General features: G+C 38.4%; 2 protein-coding genes across 2 annotated transcripts; both read right to left on the bottom strand.

The window, feature by feature from the left end:
* Positions 1-4,686: 4,686 nt before the first annotated feature.
* Positions 4,687-8,116, bottom strand: LOC141640351 (zinc finger BED domain-containing protein DAYSLEEPER-like). Its single transcript, XM_074449158.1, has 3 exons — positions 7,846-8,116; positions 5,071-5,386; positions 4,687-4,972 (listed from the first exon to the last, which is right to left on the bottom strand). Exons 1-3 carry the CDS (start codon positions 7,879-7,881, stop codon positions 4,842-4,844), a joined length of 483 nt encoding a protein of 160 aa, XP_074305259.1. The 5' UTR covers positions 7,882-8,116; the 3' UTR covers positions 4,687-4,841.
* Positions 8,117-13,301: 5,185 nt separating this feature from the next.
* Positions 13,302-13,992, bottom strand: LOC141640403 (histone H3.2). The gene has a single exon (XM_074449206.1). The coding sequence runs from the start codon at positions 13,880-13,882 to the stop codon at positions 13,472-13,474; it is 411 nt and encodes a 136-aa protein (XP_074305307.1). The 5' UTR covers positions 13,883-13,992; the 3' UTR covers positions 13,302-13,471.
* Positions 13,993-18,662: the final 4,670 nt, after the last annotated feature.

The following is an 18,662-nucleotide window of genomic DNA, read 5'->3' as shown; positions in this document are numbered from 1 at the left end:
TGATTCTGGAGCCATAGAATATTGGGCCTTTGGTTTACATTAAATGTAAACATATTTGGTCATATTATGACAATATTGTTCATTATACAGCTTCTTCTTACACCTGATGAGGACGAGCAAATCCCTAAATTTAGCCCATCATGGCTGTCCTTATCACGCGTGGAAATATGTGACATGCTTGCTTGAGAAATCTCCTGAACTTGAATATGTCAGCTTTGGATCGGTTAGTATCAACTCATAATAGGTTTACACGAGTTTTGTATAACATGGTGTTTTTAACCTTGTTTTAGTTTTTTCACTTCACTCATTTGTTCTCCATACTACTGTCCGGATTACTGCTATGACTTGCTGCCATCTTCAGAGATTCATGTGGCCCCTTTTCGTGTCATGTTAACAGGATTGAAGTGATCAAGTTTTGTGGGTGTTGAGTAAATACGAATGTCAGGAGTAGAAGACTTTCCTGTTGAGCCATTGATTATGAAAGAATTAATGTGATGTTTGTTATTCATTGATGAAGAATAAACTACAAGTATAGTAGTGCATATATACAACTACTTTTCAGCTAGTAACTACTTTCTGGTTAATAACCAGTGTACAATAGAAAAGACTACTTTATAGTACAATCTAGCATACTCTATATTTTAGCTTACTGCGTCCTTCTTCTTTCTCACACGTTTTCCTTGTACTTTTGGATAAGTCTGAGTTTGACTGATTTGGTCTCTATACTCCCCCTCAAGATGAGAGTGGAGACTTGTGGAAACTCCCATCTTGGACAATAGGTACTCATGTTGAGACACGAGACATGACTTGGTAAAGATGTTAGCCACCTGTTCTTTGGTATTGACATAGGAGGTAGTGAGAAGCCCTTGTTGTATCTTTTCACGAATGAAGTGACAATCTACTTCAATGTGTTTAGTGCGCTCATGATAAACGGTATTAGCTGCAATGGCTAGGGCTGCCTGGTTATCACACTTTAGCTGAGCAGGGCCAAGGTGTTGCAGTCCTAAATCCTGAAGAAGCTTAAACACCCAGGTGACTTCACAAGTAGTCATAGCCATGGCCCTGTACTCAGCTTCAGCTGAAGATCTGGAAACTACAGATTGCTTCTTGGATTTCCATGGTATGGGAGATTGGCCCAGAAGAATGCAAAAATCTGTAGTGGACTTGCGACTAAAGGCACAAGAAGCCCAGTCAGAATCACAATAAGCTGTGAGCTTAGCTGCTGAACTACTGGCAAAAAGTACAACTTATCCTGGAGCAGACCTCGGATATTTCAAGACTCTGCGTGCTGCCTGCATATGGTCAGAGGTAAGAGCCTACAGAAATTGACTCAGTAGTTGGACTGAGAATGCAATATCTGGTCTGGTGATGGTTAAGTAGATGAGTTTTCCCACCAACTGTCTGTATGCTTCAGGTTGTGGTAAAGGAGTGCCTTTGCCAGGTTCTAGTTTAAGAACTGGATTGACTGGTAGCTTTAGAGACTTGGAACTGTCTACATTAAATGTTTTCAGCAGATCCATGGTATACTTCCTCTAAAAGAGAAAAATGCCTGATGTGCTTCTTTCAACCTCAAGCCCTAGGAAGTACTTTAGTTCTCCTAAATCTTTCATGTGAAAGGAAGAGTTCAGTTCATCTTTGAGAGCCTGAATAGCAGATAGATCATCCCTTGCAATGACCATGTCATCCACATACACAAGGACAACAATGGTGTTTCCATGATGTTGTCTTATAAAAAGGGAGTGATCTGCATGGGACTGCCTGAAATTGCATTGTAATAGGACCTGGGAGAGCTTGGAAAATCATTGCCTAGGAGCCTGTTTGAATCCATAAAGAGACGTGAGTAACTTGCAAGCTTTGCCTGGTACTTGAGGGTTACACTCCCCTTGTCCCTCAAGTGATACAACACCATCACAATACCCAGGAGGAAGCTTCATATACACCTCTTCCTCAAGATCCCCATGTAAAAAGGCATTGGCCACATCCATCTGGCAAGTTGACCAGTCCTTTCATAGAGATCACAAAGAAGGAGTGCTCGACCGTGAGACATCTTAGCTACAGGGGCAAAGGTTTCCTCATAGTCTAAACCATACCTCTGTCTAAAACCTTGTATGACCAGTGTTGCCTTGTGTTTTTCTATGGAGCCATCAGGATTATATTTGGTCTTATAAACCCACTTACACCCTATGGCTTTCCTGCCCTTGGGTAGCTCAGTGAGGACCCAGGTTTGATTAGTGGCCAGGGCTTGCAATTCTGAGTTCATGGCATCAATCCATTTCTGTTCTTGAACAGCTTCATGAAAATGAGTTGGATCAGGAGAGGAGATGTCAACTGTGTCATTGCCGGCAAAGGATTTGACAATGTGCAGCTGGGCCACATTGGCAATTGTGGCTGGTGCCATGACAGGATTATGAACCTCATAATCCTTGGTCTATTCAGGTGCTCTCCTGGTCCTCTGAGGCCTGCAGATGGGTTCTGGTGCATCTGAAGGGCTTGAGAGTGCAGTGGTGACATCAAGCACATGAGCAGAGTCCTGTGGCTCAGGCATGATAGTGGGAGGAGGTGTTGTGGTTGTTTCCTCCTCATACATACCTGGCCTGGAAGAACAACCTGTTCTGGTAGCAAGGTGGACAGGTGTTGCCCAAAATGTTTGATCTTGCAGGGAAACACAGATTCAAAAAACTTCACATCTCTAGAGACAAAGACAGTCTTCTTGACTATGTCATAAACTTTGTAACCTTTTTGTGACAAGGAATATCCTATAAATATGCAATCCTCTTGGTTGAAACTTATCCTTATCCCTACTAGGATTGTACATCATGACAAGGCACCCAAAGACTTTGAGCCTATCATATTGGGGAGGTTTTTTGAGCAGCACTTCATATGGAGTTAGATTGCTGAGTATTTTGGAAGGCAACCTATTGATGATATAGGTTGCTGTGAGGACACAATCCCCCCAGAAAGAGAGAGGGAAACCTGAATTAAACCTGATAGCTCTGCTTATTTCAAGTAGATGTCGGTGCTTTCTCTCCACCACTCCATTCTGTTGTGGTCTATCCACACAACTAGTTTGCTGCCAGATACCAGTGGAGAGGAGAAATTTTTTGCTGTCCCCCTCAGTGAATTCAAGGGCATTGTCTGATCTGAATATTTTTATAAGTTTTCCAAATTGAGTTTTGACAAAAGCATAAAACTGAACTAACAATGTAGACACTTCAGATTTATGTTTCATAAGATACACCCAGGTTGCTCGTGAGTGGTCATCAACTAATGTCAGGAAGTACTTATTTTTGTTTCTAGTTTCCTTTCTGTAGGGACCCCAGACATCCACATGGACAAGGTCAAAAATGTCAGGTGACCTGGTCAGTCTGATAGGGAAAGGAAGCTTAGTTTGTTTGGCCATTGAGCAGGTAATGCAAGGTTTGGAGTTGAGTGCAAGTTCAGTAGGTGTGATACAAGGAATGTGTTTTAATTTGCCTAGACTGGCATGACCTAACCTTAGATGCCAAACACTTCCATTGTTTTCATTAAAATTGCGCAGTGCATTACATTGACTATCAGAGGTATTACAAGACTTCAAAATGGTACACTCTGATTCCTGCAAATCTTTACTGTCAACAAAATTAGACTTAAACTTGCAAGGTGTAGAAACAGTCCTAACCCTTGCACTAGATAAAACATTGCTATTATTATTCAATAAGTAGTAGATGCCCCTTTCTTCCCTGCCAAACGTTCTAATCCTCCTGGTATGAGAGTCCTGTATGACACACATATGCTCATAAAATGTCACAATACATTTTTCATCTTTAATGAGTTTTTGTACTGACAAGAGATTGTGTTTGAAAGTTGGAACATAAAGGACTTTGGTCAGTATCATACCATTGTCCAGTTGGAAAATACCACAATGAGAATCTACTGAAGTAATGCCATTTGGTAGATTGATCTTTGGTTTAGAAATTAATTCTTTGCAGTTTTGCAGGAGTCCTAGATCAGAAATCATATGATCAAAGGCTCCTGAGTCTATTATCCAGTTAAGAGATTTTGTGTTTGAACTGGTTGAAGTGAAGAGTGTCTTACCTGCAAAGTTGGCTTCCATTTCATCCTCAGTTTCAGGATAAGCCATGCCCTTTGCCTTCTGATTACCCACCAATTGCTCAAATTGAGTTGTTGTCATGGTGATGGCGCCTGACACATTAGCCATGTCCTCATCTCCTCCAGTATTTGTAGCATGAGCAGCTAGACCTGTCGAACGGGTCGGGCGGGTCGGGTCCCGGGTCGGGTCATACGGGTCGGGTCAGAATACGGGTCGGGTTGAATACGGGTCGGGTTATACGGGTTACGGGTCGGGTTAGGGTCAGAATACGGGTCCAAGGATGTGTCAAAATAGCTGATTACTTTTGGTTTAACGCCTTTTTTTTTGTATATTTCTACATTTTTCAAGTACGTTTTTTTATATTTATTCGTCTTTTTTATTAATTGTTACATTTTTTTAACGTTTGTACATTTTTGGTAACTTTTATTTTTAAAATTGTTAGTTTGTTACCGCCATGTGAATCGAAAATAGGAGGAATAAAAGTTTACCCGCATCAAAGTTCGATCGAATAAGTACATTTTTTGGTTTAGATGGATGTTTTGACGTTAATTTCGCGTTTATGGTGACATTGAATTGAATAAGTCCATAAATTAATAGGCAACACTCTCAAAGTACTTGATCATTGACAAAAAAAGAGTGTGTGTACACAGTAGATATAGTCTTAACTTAAATTTACAAATTAAAACCCATAAGATACAATTTATAACAAATGTTCATTGTGACTTTGTGAGTCCCTCTCACAACCAAGTCATTAATCAAGTTCATCACTGCCCTCATGTTCTTCATCTCCTTCATCTTCTTCATCTTCGGGGTTGATAGTCAAATGCGACAAGTCCGACAAATCAAACTCAAAACCGTTGACATCTTGTAGTTCTTCCTCGCCTGTCACCATTATAATACCACCATATAAGTTTTCAAGGTTTCATCATAAATTAGATTACAATTTACAAAAAAAAAAAAAAGAAATTTAGTTGTCTTACTTTCTTGCACATCAAAGCCAAACAACCATGAACGAGTAGTTAACAAGGCATCAGCCGTGCTCGGCAAGAGTGATGTCCTCCATTTTGTCAAGACTCTGCTTCCCATGCTAAATGCGGACTCAGATGCAACCGTGGTGATTGGGATAGCTAATATGTCTCTAGCCATCTCGGCCACTACGAGGTATTTTGACTCATTTTCCTTCCACCACTTGAGAACATCAATATTCAAGGTATGATCCAACCTCGCATCATCCAAATATGTATCCAAATATGATAAACCTCCAATTACAGCACCTCCATCGAAATTTGCAAATCCCTTCAAAATTTAAACACAATTAAACTCTCATTTCAGAGTATAAGACTATTGTCAAGATAAACTGAAATTCAGTCTCGACCAGCAAACATCATCAAAGAATATAAAAATAGCAGGTTATGAAAAGAATATACTTACTGGTAATTAAATGCCGGTATCATTTGAACACTTGTTTCCTTCAGTACGTGAGGACTATATTTGACATACTCCTCGTACAACTTGTAAAACTTATCCTTAACAACCTTAGTCTTCAATTCTGCACTTTCGGGGTCCAACTCATGGAAACAATATTTTATGAAAGGTAGCTTGTATCGAGGGTCTAATATGGCAGCAAATGAAAGGATCATGCTATAATTTTCCCAATATTTATCAAACTTGATCCGCATTAGGTCAGCCATGTCTTTTAGATGAGTATCATTGCACTTTGCATACCTCGTCAACAAATACTGGATTTTCCATACACTTTTGAAGTACAAGTTAGCAGTAGGATATTTCCTCCCAGAAATAAGAGTTGTAATGTGATCAAAAGGTTTTAGAAGTTCAACAATTTTCACTATTCTGATCCACTCTGCCTCCGAGGGGGGCTCGGGAAAGTGGGGATCAAACTTTTTCATCTCAGGTCCTCGCATAGTAGGAAAGACATTGCGGTATATCATTGCCCTTTCAAGCATATTGTATGTGGAATTCCATCTGGTAACACAATCCAAACAAAGCTTTTTTGAAGTGTCAACGCCAAGAGCTGATGCGTTGCCCTTAAATTTTATAAGTCTTCTCTCAGAACCAACAATATGTGCTACCACCATTCTAAGTTTACGCACCCCACTATCAATTACCTTTAAACCATCTTGCACGATCAAATTGAGGATATGAGCAGCACAACGCACATGAAAATATTCACCATCACAAAGAATGGGAGAATGCAAAGAGAGGCTATTCATCAATAAGTCTTGCATATTATCGTTACATCTAGCGTTATCTAGTGTAATAGTGAATATTTTAGTTCGAATATCCCACTCTTTTAGTTTAGCATAGATTGAGTCATGTAAGGAAGGAGCATCATGAGGTGGTTCCAAATGACAAAAATTTAAAATTTTAGAATGCAAATTCCATTCAGAGTCAATGTAATGAGCCGTAAGAGAAACATAACCCATGCCAACAAATGCAGTCCACATATCAGTTGTTAAACAAATTTTTCCAGGTAAGTTACTCAGGCTCTCTTTAAGAATCTGTTTTTCTCTTTTATGAATTTTCATGCAGTAGTTTCTTAAAGTATTTCTAGAAATTGGTTTGTAACTCTCATTTAAACCCTCATGCAGCCATCTATTCCCATCATATTCCGCATATGAAAAAGGAAAAGCATGTCGTATTACTGCAAGTGCCATTCTTTCTTTATAAACTAAAGGGTCCATCTTCTTAATGAAGCTGCCATCACTCGTTAAATGAGCAACGCCTAAAAGTGGACGTTTAGGACAAGTTTCAGTATGTCTTTTAAAATTAGAGGTGCCATTACCAGAATATGCTAGAGTTGGTCCACCATCGCAATACTTACAAATTGCTCGCGCTATCCCATCAGGAAATAAGCTTGCGTCAAATAGTTTATAGTGTTGCCATACCGGAGAAGTCCACTTTCTGTTTCGAGTTTCGGATGATACACTCGGTGCTTTGGTATATTATATTATCATTTTGAGATGAAGGCGTTGATGATGAATTACCTACATAAGTAAGAAAAATGTGTAAGAACTTGTATTTGAAAAGCACTCTATACATGAAGTGATTATAGTCCGAAGTTATAAACATTGAACTCTATATAAAATTGCAGGAAATCGATATTCCCACATCTAATTCTAAAAATATGCAGGCAATCATGAAGTTTAAACAACATACACATAATTATGTCAACCTATATACTCTACAGCTAAAGATTACATATATGCAACTTTATCCATGTTGTCAAACATAAAATTGTTGTTTTCAATTGTCAATATGTCATGAATCACAATCGACGGACTATTAGATGACAATAAAAGAATCATTCATTCATAATTCCACAAAACATAATCCACAACAATAGTGCATCAGCTCAATTGCAGATCATACACCAAAATTCAATCTAGAACGCGAATAATTAATTTCTCAAAAATCAGAATTCACAACAGCAATGCATTATCCAGCTCAATTGTGAATCATATATCAAAATAAAATCCAAAAAAGCGATAAATTAACTCCTGAAAAACAAAATTCACAACGATATTACAGTGTTCAGCTCAATTACAAATCATACATCAAAAAAAATGCGATAATTGCAGAAATTCATGGTGTGCTCACAACATAGCCAAATAATGACAACAATTACCCCAATAATAAATACCAAGAAAGTAAGAGGACGACTTAAAGAGATCAACAATTCGACATCACAACATAGCCAAATAATGCGATAATTGCAAGTAGGAGAACGACTTCACCTGCTGATAGGGAGGTTGATATAGGCGGCACACCATGCCGAGGTTGCTGACTTAGAGGTGACGGAGATCTGGTGGTATTCTTACGACGGCGAGTCCGATTCGTTGGAGTTGGAGTTGGGGTTGGACGCATCTTATAAAGGGAATAAAGGCAACTAAATAGAGAACGAAGATCCGACACTAAAATTTGGAAATTAATTGATTGAAAAGGAGATCTGGAGAAGGAGTCTAGGGTTTTCCATTTTGAGGGAGAAGAAAGAGAGAGGCGGGTGAAATTTTGGGAAAATTAGAATGAAATCATGAAACTTAGTTTCAGCCTTTTCACTTTTTGCGCGTGATTTTTTTTTTTTTTTTTTTTCAGATGCTTGACCCGACGGGTCGACCCGGACCCGACCCGACCCGACCCGGGAATTATCGGGTCAAAACGGGTTAGGGTCAATCGGGTCACGGGTCGAAAAAACCGGGTCCGTGACCCTAAAAAACGGGTCGGGCGGGTCGGGTTTTCGGGTCGGGTCGATTTTTGACAGGTCTATGAGCAGCCATTCTTCCCTTGTTTGGGTGGCGTTGGAACTTGCCTCTCTGCATTCCAGATCTATATCCTCTTGACACAGCTCCTGAGTTGCCCCCTTCCCTTGATTTGTCTGAGTTCTGTGGTGCTGGGAAGTGTTGGTGCATGGGATGTCCAACAGGATACCCTACAACTCTCCAGCAGCTGCTCAATGAGTGTCCTTTCTTTTTACACTTGTTGCAGAAAGGTACATTCTCTTCATTCCTTTGGTTGGCATAGAATGTAGAGTTGTCAGCTTCCGTCTTCACAGAGCTCTTGTAATTCTTTGTCTGTAATTCTTCCTGTTGCAGGATGACAGCAGCTTCCTCTACACTTGGGAGAGGAGACATCATTAGGATATTGCTTCTTAATGTAGAGTAAGATGGATTGAGCCCATTGAAGAATTGAAATAGCTTTCTTTCATCTTACTCCTTGAGATGAGCATCCAACCAAGCATTAATCTCTGCTGTCATTTGACTGATTGGAGGCCAGTCATTCATGAGCTCAACATTTTGCCACAATATTCTGAGTTCTGTGAAATATTCACAGATGCTCTTGTCTCCTTGTTCCAAGTCATATAGCTCTTTGTTGAGTCTGAATTTACGAGCACCATTGCTCACTGAGAACTGCCTCTGGAGATAATCCTAGATCTCTTTTGCAGTGTTGGAGTACATTACAGATCTCCTGATCTGAGGCTCCATATTGTGGAGCATCCATGTTATGAGCTGACTATTGTAGGTGATCCAAGTTGCTTCTCTCAGTGGATCATTTGTGGGTTTCTTCACCACTCCTGTCAACATTCCCAGCTTTCTCTTGATGCTGATTGCAATCTCCATCTGACGCTTCCACTCATAGTAGTTGTCAATTCCAGAGAGCTTATTGTCCACCACAATGGGGGTGAGAACTCTCAACTGGATGCAAGTACAATGGGTCAGATGATTCAAGGATGGCACTGACAGTGGGTACTAGATTACCAGCAGAGGTTGTTATGATAGTATTATCAGGATTTGCCATTCTTTGAGTGAAAGCTAGTTGATTGTTAAAGAGAGAAAGAAAGAAGAAGTGTGGTGTGTGTTCTCCTTACTGAAAACTCAGCTTATGTAGACCAAGTTTGCCTCTTGTTCTTGCAGTAAATGCTCAATAAGATTGGTTATCAGTCTCCTCAATCCTGAGTGCTCTGATACTATGTTGAGTAAATACGAATGTCAGGAGTAGAAGACTTTCTTGTTGAGCCATTGATTGTGCAAGAATTAATGTGATGCTTGTTATTCATTGATGAAGAATAAACTACAAGCATAGTAGTGCATATATACAACTACTTTTCAGCTAGTAACTACTTTCTGGTTAATAACCAGTGTACAATAGAAAAGACTACTTTATAGTACAATCTAGCATACTCTATATTTTAGCCTAATGCGTCCTTCTTCTTTCTTACACGCTTTCCTTGTACTTTTGGACAAGTCTGAGTTTGACTGATTTGGTCTCTACAGTGGGCACAAGTGTCCATTGTCACTTATGAGGCATCTTCTTAGAAACGCAAGTGACCTGAGCACGGGGCCGGCCCAGAGGCATGTTTACTCGGTTTTTTGACAAGGGCCCAAGTCTGATAGGGGCCCAATTGCGAAACTAGAAGTCCACTATGTAGGTTATAGAGTGAGGCCTTTTGTAAAATAAGAATTATTTTCTATAGAACTCACAACTAGGAAAGTAGTCTAGTCACTAGTGGTAATCATCTTACCAAGTTGTAGGTGATCTTGTGTTCTATCCTTTATGGCTACTTTTCATTATTCTTTTTTTGTAATATTATATAGTTGAATTTTTGAATTTTTCTATGGTACAGGTATTTAGATTTTAAGTTTTAACCGTCTTGTAAAGGTCACCCGTTGAATATAAAAAAAGTATGGTGTGACACATACGTTTTTTAATCAATGTCACTAAAGATTGAGTTGTATTGGAAAATGACACGTGAATTTTTAAGGGGGCCCCATTTTACAATTTTGCATAGGGCCTCAAAATGTACAGAATCGACCCTGCCTGAGCAGGTTGTATGTCGATACAATATACAATGTCGATGAGCTGAAAGAGCAACTGGAGATCTTTAGGGACCTGTTGATGCTTCCAAGGGCTTCAAAAGATTGCTGTATAGAAATGCTGAACTAGCTAGAGTAACAAGAACACTTTTATTTCTATTCCACGTCCAAGTAGAATTTAACTCTCCATACGGACGAATTTTGTGGGGAAGGGAGCCGGCAATTTCTCCTTTTTCATGCGAAATGCAAGGATTTATTTTCTCGCCTCAATTAAAAATCGGTATAGTTTGAAAGATATGGAAAGAAACTAGCAGTCTTCTTTTCTTAATTTTGGACAGCCACTAATTCATACAATAGTGCAATACAATGCCTTGTGTTTATCTATTCTGCTGAACATTTTGCGCACTTTCATCCTTCTTCCTTTGTAATCAAAGTCCACTATCTAGTGTTGTTTTATACTCCCTTTGTCCCGGTCATTTGTTGTCCTTTTCCATTTTGGGTGTCTCAGTCATTTGTTGTCTTTTCTATTTTAAGAATGAACTAAATGAGCAATTTGATCATTCACGCTCCATTTGTTCCACTTGTCATCTAGTAATTGGTCCCCTCCTCTTTTCTTGGTCCTTGTGCCAAAACCAAAGGACAACAATTGACCGGGACTGAGGGAGTATATTATTACTTCGTCAATTCCATTTTTATTGTGTTTTTTACCCTCTTAAAATTATTTCTACTGTACTACTAAAAAGTCCTTGGAGGAACGGCTTTTACTCTCTTGTCAAGGCAAAGTAGAACTCAACTACGTCTGCAAGACGATACTACTTAGTACTTACCACTCACTCGAGTATGACCATCAGACCAGCCATGGCATTACGACTTCTGATTGGTGCGGCAGAAGTACATATACGATTCTTTTTCATACGTATTTTCATCATTCATGTTGCTCGAATTTTGTTCATGGTATTTCTCCTAAGTCCTAATGCTTTTGTTTCTAGTAAATGTTGCACGCTTTGCTGTACACTGCTAACTTGGTGAAATTCCTTGTGTTTTTCGAATAAAATAGTTTGAAGTATCATACCCGTGTTTTAGTGTAAGTGTCGGAGTAACATAGATGCTCCGTCCAATGTTTTGATTTGGAATATGATAATTTAGATTTTCATATATGATAATTTCTTGCTTTTTTCTGTCTTCAGTACTGGAAGATGTGTGTCTTTTAATCTGTACAACCTCATTCCTTGCGACTAGGCTGCTGCAAGAGTTGTTATTTCTACATTTGTTTGTGACTTCGCGACTTGATCCTCGTGTTTATCACCTTATAGTCTGCGCTGGTTACATTCGCTAGTGTCATCTCTTCTCATCTCAAGCGACATCATTCTTCACTATGGTGCTATAATCTTGAGGAGGTTAGAAAATTGGATAGATAAATTAAACCTAATAATTATTTTGCTCTGTTGCAGCTTGCTTAGCTGACTGACTCTGTGCATTTTTATGATGCCTTTTTTATATCGTGAAGCTATCAATTGGAGCTATGGTTGATTGGCAAAAGATAAAACTAAAGCTTGGTTTTCTCAACTACACGCGTTGGAGACCGGGTGTTGACTTGTGCCCTTATTTCGAATCAGTCTGTAATGCTAATGTGCTGGGAAGTCGAAATCTGCAGAACTTTTGGTCACCTCCCCCTTGATGATTTGAAAGGGGCAGAGATTGGCCTATGGATGGTGGTTAGGGATTGGTAGTACAGTGGTGGTGGCGGGCTGCAGATTGCGTGCAGGGTGGTTGCTGGATGAAGCTGAAGTAGCCACTGCAAGGTTTGGTGTGGACATTGCTACAACTGGTAACTAGATGGTTGCCATAGCCCATAAGACCTGCATGAAGAGGAAAGCCCTGGTTATGATCACATCTAGGTTCTTCAATTCCCTTGTAGCAGTAGTATAGTTCATTCTGCTCAGTGGAGTAAAAATCATAAAATAGGAAAAATCGTGATACTTGGGATTTTCAAAACAATGGCAGTTGCCCCTAGCAAAATGAGATTACACCATATGCTCCTAACGCCGGGAAAATGACCTAATGTCACTAACAAATTGTACAGTCTACTTGATTACACTTGTACAACTAAGTAGCCTCACAATTTATTTGAGATGAATTATGAATCGAAAATACTCATAGATAAAAGAGTGTAGGTCAACTGTACAATCTAGGATTATGACGCTTCACATTCATGATTCATTCCAATTTCACGAAAATAACTCAAGACGATTTCAACCTAAAGCAACAGCACCTAACAGTTAAAAATTCTAGTACACACATATTCCTACTAAGAAATTATGTCAAGCTGCTCTCAAATGCGACAGCTGAATTTCAATCACACAAGTTTTTACAGCTGGTTCGATTCTCGCCCACTTGTATTCTGGGATGATTTGTCCAGCCACACAAGCACAAAGATGAATATCAGAAGCGTAAATTCAGGTTATTAATCATAAACCTGATTGTCAAAACTGCAGTGCAATTCAACATTTCTCGAAGAGAGGAAGCGTAAATCGACTAGGGGAAAATACAATTAAAAACACAAAACATGACAAATCTTATTAATAAACCAGAGTGCAATGTAATCGAATTAGATTCCTAGATTCTTATATCAAATACTCCCTTCGTAATCAAATTTAAACAAACAATTGATACAAATTTCAGATCTAATTACAATCAAAGACGATACTCTGTATAATCAATTACTCTCTCCGTCTCAAACATTTGTTTGCAATCAAATCATTTTAATCAAAAGGAAAAATAATGATTGAAACAAAGGGAGTATAACAATCGAAGGACGATAAACACACATTTCAGATCTAATTGACCAATTTAAAACAAACAAATGAGAAACAACAGCAAGATTGGAAATCAAAAACAGTTGATTTCATTTCATTTCATTCCAGAAACTAAAAGCTTGATTTACATCATCTACTACATAAACCCTAGAAACTACGACCGCATTTCATGACATTTCAATTCAGCAAAATAAAACTACGAAATGACTCATATTACTTCCTTAATACTTGAAGCCCTAAGCTCTTTCACCACGAATGCGACGAGCCAGCTGAATATCCTTAGGCATAATAGTAACCCTCTTAGCATGAATAGCACACAAATTAGTATCCTCAAACAAGCCAACTAAGTACGCCTCAGCGGCTTCCTGAAGTGCAGCAACAGCAGAACTCTGGAACCTGAGATCAGTCTTGAAATCCTGAGCAATCTCTCTAACCAGCCTCTGGAATGGAAGCTTCCTGATCAACAACTCAGTACTCTTCTGGTACTTCCTGATCTCTCTCAACGCAACAGTTCCAGGACGGAAACGGTGAGGCTTCTTAACTCCTCCGGTTGCTGGTGCTGACTTTCTTGCTGCCTTGGTGGCTAGCTGCTTCCTTGGGGCTTTTCCTCCGGTGGACTTGCGGGCGGTTTGCTTGGTACGAGCCATTTCGGAATCGAAAGCGGGATCTGAATCGCGTGTTTTGATGTTGATTGTATTTGAGGGAGAAGAATGAGAGTGTTTGTTTTGGTTGTGGTGGAAAATGAGGGGTGGTTGTTGGGGGTATTTATAGGGTGAGGAAATGAAAGCGGGAGATTTCAAGTTTTTGAGTTTTGGGAAGGAGGGTGAAATTTTGGGGATGGTATATTTTCTGAGGATGGTGTGGGAGCCGTTGGATTAACATGTTATCAACGGTTGTTGATTGGTTGAGTGGATGTCACACGGATCGCTATCCGTGTGTGATGACAGGACAGGGTTTGTGTTTTCTTTCTTTCTTTACAGGGTTTGTGTTTTACTTGTGGGTGTATTTTGTTTTTTACCCAAACAAGCCCAATCTCCCCACTACCAATACATATCATCATTATCATTATCATCCTCTATTTACTAAATGAATAGAAAAAGTTTGGAATTTCCCGTCTAAAATATTATAGCTATAAGTTGGATCTTAATTTAGAAAGTTATTCTATGAGTATATAGATAATGTATTTAATTATCTTCTCAAATAATAAAACTTCCATAATTGAAATTAATATTTTATCTCATATTATTAAAATATTTCTTCATATATGTACATATACAAATTTTACCCACATTGTTAAATTAGTTTATATATTCCACCTTATTCTTTATATTTTTTACTTCGCATATTCTAAAAAAAATTACAATAATAGTTGTACATTTTACATGGATAAAAAAGAATCATCAGTTGTTTGTGTTAAATCGACAAATCTTATTTTTTATAAATAACATTTCTAGAAAAAAAAAAAGTATCACATAAATTGTTAATTTTATTAGGGCTAAAAATGTTAAAATTTCTTTCTACCTCCTAATACTTCACATTTAAAATTGTTAGTTTTACAGTTAAATACAACTAATTTAATTGTTAAGATCTATATACAAAGTAATCTAAAAAAAACGCGCTTTTGCGCGAGATCTACCCTAGTTATATATATCAATCTTCTAAGATCTATAGCCTACATGACATGCTAATACTTCAGCCATGCTTACATGGTATTTTGTAATTATTTTGAATAATTTGAGCCTTGCACATATTAGGGAAAAAAAGAAAAACATAACACTAAAATCAATTAAAGATGGAATATAAAACATTCGTTATTTACCAAGAATAAATTATGATTATAAATCAATCCCTAAATTCACGAATATTTTGAGTTTAGATAAGCAATGAAAAAATAGATTCCAAAACTAATTTACCATAACTATATGATATTTTTTTAAGCAAATTACGGAATATATTTATATAAGCAAAATTACGGAATATATGATTCTAAAACTAATTTATAACTGAAATTACGGAATATATTTTTCTAAATTCCTATATTGATGATATTCGTCCCAAAAACAAACGTACTCTTAATCATGTTAAATCTACAGACTACAATAATGGTAAAAAAAATACTCCATCAACTATTGTTGTTGTCAGTAATTTTGGATAACTTAAGTCGGGTCACTTTTGGTCGGGTCATTTTCAAATCGGGCGACTTCGAGTCTATCGGGTCACTTTCGGATGATATATTTCGGGTCAATTTCGGGTCTCGGGTCGGGTCATTCGGGTCGGTTTACCTTTGCCCGGTCTATGTGAGACCCTCTTAGTTTATATTTTTTGACTCATTAAATAAAATGACAATTTATTTATTGTTTAATAATAAGACAACTTATTTGTTAGAACTAAATGAATAGTTTTCTTTTTATAAAAATGGACCCTTTCACGGTGTGAGAGTAGACCTGGAAAATGGGTCATTTGGGTCGGGTTTGGGTCGGATCATTTCCGGGCCAATAACTTATCGGGTCATTTTAGGGTCGGGTCATTTTTGGATCGGGTCACTTCGAATAGGGTCACCTTGGATCGGGTCAATCTGGGTCGCTTGGGTTATTTCAGGTCATGATTTTGCCATATTAAGTCATTTTGTGTCATTCTGGGTCAATCAGTTTATTTTGGGTAACTTAAGTCGGGTTACTTTAGGTCGGGTCATTTTCAGATCGGGTGACTTCGAGCCTATCGGCTCACTTTCGGGTGATATATTTCGGGTCATTTTCGGGTCTCCGGTCGGGTCAGCTTTGCCAGGTCTATGTAAGACCTTATTAGTTTATATTTTTTGACTCATTAAATAAAATGACAATTTATTTGTTATTTAATAATAAAACTGACAGTTTCATAGTTGAGATCATCTTAATCTATAATTTGTGAATATATTTTACAAGCATCATTATTTTTTTTCTGATGACTTCTTAATGTGTATACGAGGGTAGAAGGTTGGGCTTCCTACCATTATATATAAATAATGATCTAATACTTTAATTCTATGGAGTAATTGTCATCTACTTAGTTTATTTTAGTAGAAGATACGATACTCTAAATTATGAGCCGCTTCATTTGAGATTATTTTCCCGATAATTTTTTACACCATTTAAGTGGGGTTATATATCCTTTATGTTGTATATATCTCTAACGGGTTGGGCGGGTCGGATCATACAAGACGGGTGAGTTCTAATACGGGTTGAGTCATATGGGTCATGGGTCGGAACGTCGGGTTAGGGTTAAAGTGAGGGTTAACAATTAGTATATAACGCCTTTTATAGATCGGAAAAATATTTTTTAAAAACTAAAGCATATTTAATATTAATATTTGTTGTGTTTTATACATAACCAACTTTAATTTGTTGTGTTTTACATTTATATATGATCGACTTTCGTATGACTTTAAATTTATTAATAATACATGGAGTATTAGCTTAAAGATAATCATCTAACTACGGAGTATACAACAGTCCGTGAATTTCACGAGTTTAAAAATAGTTTTATTTATTTCCGGAAATCATTTCTTGTAGTAGTATTATTTTATATAAGTTGAAGTTTTTGTCAGCAACTCTCTTATAGGACCGCCCTATAACATAGAACGGGTCCAATAGAAAAAGAAGCCCAATAATATAAGTTAGAATCAAAACAAAAACAATCACGGCCAGCCTATATGTCGGTGTCTCAACTCTCAAATGCAAAAGGCACTATGAACTGCCATCTCAGCCACACCCACGCCATCCACCGCCCCTGCTATTCATAGTCTCACCATGCGATTATCCCTTTCGTCACCTTCTATTAAACGATATCAATTAGATAATATGAGACGATATATTGACTGATAATTACAAGATGAATTGCTTTGTATTGTGTTGCTATACAAGTGATTATTCTATCTATATATACACAAGAGAAGGAATAATATATTTACGGAAACGAATAATTTCGTTGCTAAATTGCGGAAACAAATATTGTGTTTGCCTGATTGCTAGCTTGAGCCAACGACTCTTTTATCAATGAAAAGCAACGGCTCTTAGGATTGTAATACCCCCCCCCCCCCCTCTCTCTCTCAAGTTGGAGTGTGGAGAGTCGAGACACCCAACTTGGAGAGTAGTTTTTCGAATGAGGCACGACCTAGAGCTTTTGTAAAAATGTCCGCGAGTTGAGCCTTCGTGTGGACATAACTTGCAGCAATAGCACCGGTTTGGATTTCATCCTGAATAAAGTAATAATCGACTTTGATGTGTTTTATGCGCTCGTGAAACACCGGATTTCGAGCTATAAAGAGCGGGTTGGTTATCGCATTTGAGTTGAATGGGTTGATTGTGGCGGATATCGAGAGATTGAAGTAAGCCTTTAAGCCATTTGAGTTCTCGGATTGTGAATGCCATTGCACGGTACTCGGACTCTGCTGATGAAAGTTACACTGTTGCTTGTTTCTTGGTTTTTCAGGAGATCGGGGAAGAGCCCAAGAACATGATATAAGCGGAGAGAGACTGGCAACTGGTTGGGCATGTAGCGTAGTCAACGTCACAGTAAGCATTGAGACGTAGATTGTTATCGGAGCGTAGGAGTATACCTTGTCCTGGTGAGTTCTTTAGATACCGAACAACATTTAGAGCAGCTTGCCAATGTTCACTTGTGGGAGCGTGCATAAATTGGGCAAGGATATGGACTGAATACGTCAGCTCGGGCCGAGTAATTGTGAGATAGACGAGGCGTCCTACGAGCCGACGGTAAGGTTGAGGGTCACACATAAATTTAGGTTTGGATAGACCCAGACGATGGTTTTGTTCCATTGGGATGGGTGCCGGTTTTGTTCCGAGAAGACCCGTTTTATTTAAGATGTCGAGATCATATTTGCGTTGGGAGAGAAAATTCCGGTTTTGTGTCGAGCAATTGCGAGACCGAGAAAATATTTAAGGGCTCCGAGATCTTTCATATGAAAACATTTGCTTAAGTATTTCTTAAATTGAGCGATAAAAGGTGAATTATTCCCGCAAATGACCAAATGATCGACGTAGACAAGAATGTGTACCTCGGTGTCGGGTCGAGAAATGGAGAATAATGAGTAATCATACGTACATTGTTGAAACTCGTATTTAATGAGAGCAGAAGCAAGTTTAGCGAACCAGCATCGAGGGGCTTTCGTAAACTACATACTTTATCGTCTGTTGACGGGGAAAACCCAGGTGGAGGTTTCATGTATACCTACTCATGAAGATCGCCGTGAAGAATGGCATTATGAACATTCATTTGATGAAGGACCCATTGTTTGGCAGCCGCTATAGCGAGTAAAGTTCGAACTGTGACAAGTTTAATTGTCGGGGCAAAGGTTTCATTGTAATCCACGCCTTCGACTTGTCTATTTCTCATGACCACAAGGCGGGCCTTGTATCGTTCTATGGAGCC

The sequence above is a fragment of the Silene latifolia genome, unplaced genomic scaffold, assembly GCF_048544455.1.
Source record: "Silene latifolia isolate original U9 population unplaced genomic scaffold, ASM4854445v1 scaffold_79, whole genome shotgun sequence".
NCBI classification, from domain to species: Eukaryota; Viridiplantae; Streptophyta; class Magnoliopsida; order Caryophyllales; family Caryophyllaceae; genus Silene; species Silene latifolia.
The sequence above is the reverse complement of the archived record's forward strand: the minus strand, read 5'-3'. Positions and strand labels throughout refer to the sequence as shown.